Below are 2,532 nucleotides of genomic sequence, written 5' to 3' on the forward strand. Positions count from 1 at the left end.
CAGGAACAGGAGTCCCCTGCTTGGGGCTTGGAGATGTGGGGAGAGAAGGTGGAGGAGGGAGGGGAGGGCAACTCGCAGATTACGGGCTTCGTAAGGGAGGCATGGCTGCCTCTAGGATCTGCACATTGACGGGGGTCAGGGAGAGAGACAGAAAGGGACCCAGGGAGCTAGTGAGCAGGCACAGGGCGGGAGGAATTGATGCCCTACATGCCCGCTCTACCCTAGTGCCCAGACTCCCCACTCTAGGTCTCCTGCAAAAGAGGCAAGAGGCACCATCGCCCTGGACGGCCCCCTTGGAGATGAGGACCAGCCCCCTGACCATCACCCTTCTCCAACAGGTGTGGAGGGACCCTCCTCGTCACAGGGGCCACTTCTGAAGCTGGGGACCCCCTGGGTGGCAGCCGTATCCAGGATGTCCACGCTGAGCATCCACTGCCTGAAGCCCTCGGCTCTGCACCCACTGTCTGGCATCCCAGGGTCCCCAGGCCGCCAGCGGCGCCACACACTCCCCGCCAACGAGTTTCGCTGCCTCACCCCAGAGGACGCTGCCGGCGTGTTTGAGATTGAGCGAGAGGGTGAGCAGCCCCTCCGGCCCCCCAGGGTCTGGGACTCTGCTGAACTCTGCCGCTGTTGCCCTTGGGGAGAAGACCCTGGAGTCCCCTGTCCTTGGCAGATGGGCCCCCAGAGTATCTGATGGTGTGTTTCTGTGCGTGTGCAGGAGCACATGTGTGTTTCAGGCGAGTGGGAGGAAGAGCAGCCCTGAATCCCATGCTTCCCAGGGGAGGCTTGGGGACCTGGGGAGCCCACCCAGCATCTGAGAAGATGCTCAGTGGACGGGGGGGTCACCCACTCGTGCTTCCTGATGCAGCCTTCGTCTCTGTCTCCGGCAACTGCCCCCTGAATCTGGATGAGGTCCGGCACTTCCTGACCCTGTGTCCCGAGCTGTCCCTGGGCTGGTTCGTGGAGGGCCGCCTCGTGGCCTTCATCATCGGCTCCCTGTGGGATGAGGAGAGACTTACTCAGGTGAGGATGGGGTGACCTGCTCTGTCCCGGGAAGGCCTCAGGAAAAGAGGCCACCACTTCCCATGGAGGCAGAAGGTGGGGGAGGAACAGGAGGCTGGGATGTCTTCCTCCAGATCCAACACAGGAGCTCACGGTTGGTTCTCTCCTGGCAAGACAGCCCAGTCCTTCGGGGCCTCAAGACCCTCATGAAAGGGACCACAAAGGGGCTGGGGTCATAGCTCCTAATCTGGGTAGAAGGGGGCCTGATTGGAGACTCTCGGGGGCGGCTGCTCCTGGCCCAGCGCGGGCGGTGTTGGGGTGTACAGAGGCGACCCTGACTCGTGTCCGTCTCTCGCCCCAGGAGTCGCTGACGCTGCACAGGCCCGGGGGGCGCACCGCCCACCTGCACGTGCTGGCCGTGCACCGCACCTTCCGGCGGCAGGGCAAGGGCTCCGTCCTGCTCTGGCGCTACCTGCACCACGTGGGCGGCCAGCCGGCCGTGCGCCGGGCAGTGCTCATGTGCGAGGACGCGCTGGTGCCCTTCTACCAGAGGTTCGGCTTCCATCCCGCGGGCCCATGTGCCATCGTCGTGGGCTCGCTGACCTTCACGGAGATGCACTGCTCCCTGCGGGGCCACGCCGCCCTGCGCCGGAACAGTGACCCCTGACCTGCTGCCCCCCTGGGGAGCCCACGGTCAGGGGCTCCTACCCAATCCCCAGTCGGTCCCCTTCTCTGCCCTGCCGTCCCCCTGCTTCGCTTGGTCTGAAGGGAGATGGTGATTCCCAGCGGATGGTGGAGCGGGGGGAATGGGTGAAATAAAGAGAAGGCGGGGCGGCTGCTCCCAGCCCGGGTGCCCTCCTGGGGCACAGTACTTCCGTGCTCTTCTCTGTCCACGCCAGGCCCTCCGGACCCCCTGCATCCAAACTGCACCCACACGTGCTGGGTCTGTGAACTGGGGACAGTGGGAGGCATCCTGCAGCCTTGCCTCTGCGTCCTCACCAAAGGAGCCCCTATCCCCCCAGACCCAGGGCTACCCCTTCTGGTCCTCATCCCTGGAGTGGGGGCAGCTGGGGGGAGGGAAGGGCAGGGGCCACCTCTCAGCTCCCCCACACCCCAGGTGCCCCGGGTCCTCTGCCCACAGTAACCGTGGTTGTGCCACATCGCGTGTGGGGTGAAGGGCTGGGGGGAGCTGCAGTGAAAGGCCAAGAGCTGCTCCCCCACACCCAACACGGCTTTTGCCAGGCCCTCCACTCTGCCCAGCCAGACCCCTGACTCTCTCTACAAGCAGCTGGGGCTGGGGTACCACGGGAGTCCAAGGATTTACCAGCATCGTCTCAGTGCACCTCCTGAAACCCTCCAGGTGACCCCAACCTGGTTACTGCCCCTAACAAATCCCTCGAAGTTCCCCCAAGCTTCCACAAATCCTTTGGGCCATGCCCGTCCCCTGCTCCTCATGGCTGACCCCTGCCACCCAACCCTCAAAGTAAAGTTCCAGCTTTTATTTTATTGAGGCCTCAGATCAAAAGCTAA

At 64.1% G+C, this 2,532-nt stretch overlaps 1 protein-coding gene across 1 annotated transcript; it reads left to right on the forward strand.

The window, feature by feature from the left end:
* Positions 1-382: 382 nt before the first annotated feature.
* Positions 383-1,669, forward strand: LOC122424699 (serotonin N-acetyltransferase). The gene is made up of 3 exons (XM_043442793.1): positions 383-575; positions 869-1,023; positions 1,364-1,669. Exons 1-3 carry the CDS (start codon positions 413-415, stop codon positions 1,667-1,669), a joined length of 624 nt encoding a protein of 207 aa, XP_043298728.1. The 5' UTR covers positions 383-412.
* Positions 1,670-2,532: the final 863 nt, after the last annotated feature.

Source organism: Cervus canadensis, chromosome 1 (genome assembly GCF_019320065.1).
Source record: "Cervus canadensis isolate Bull #8, Minnesota chromosome 1, ASM1932006v1, whole genome shotgun sequence".
NCBI lineage: Eukaryota > Metazoa > Chordata > Mammalia > Artiodactyla > Cervidae > Cervus > Cervus canadensis.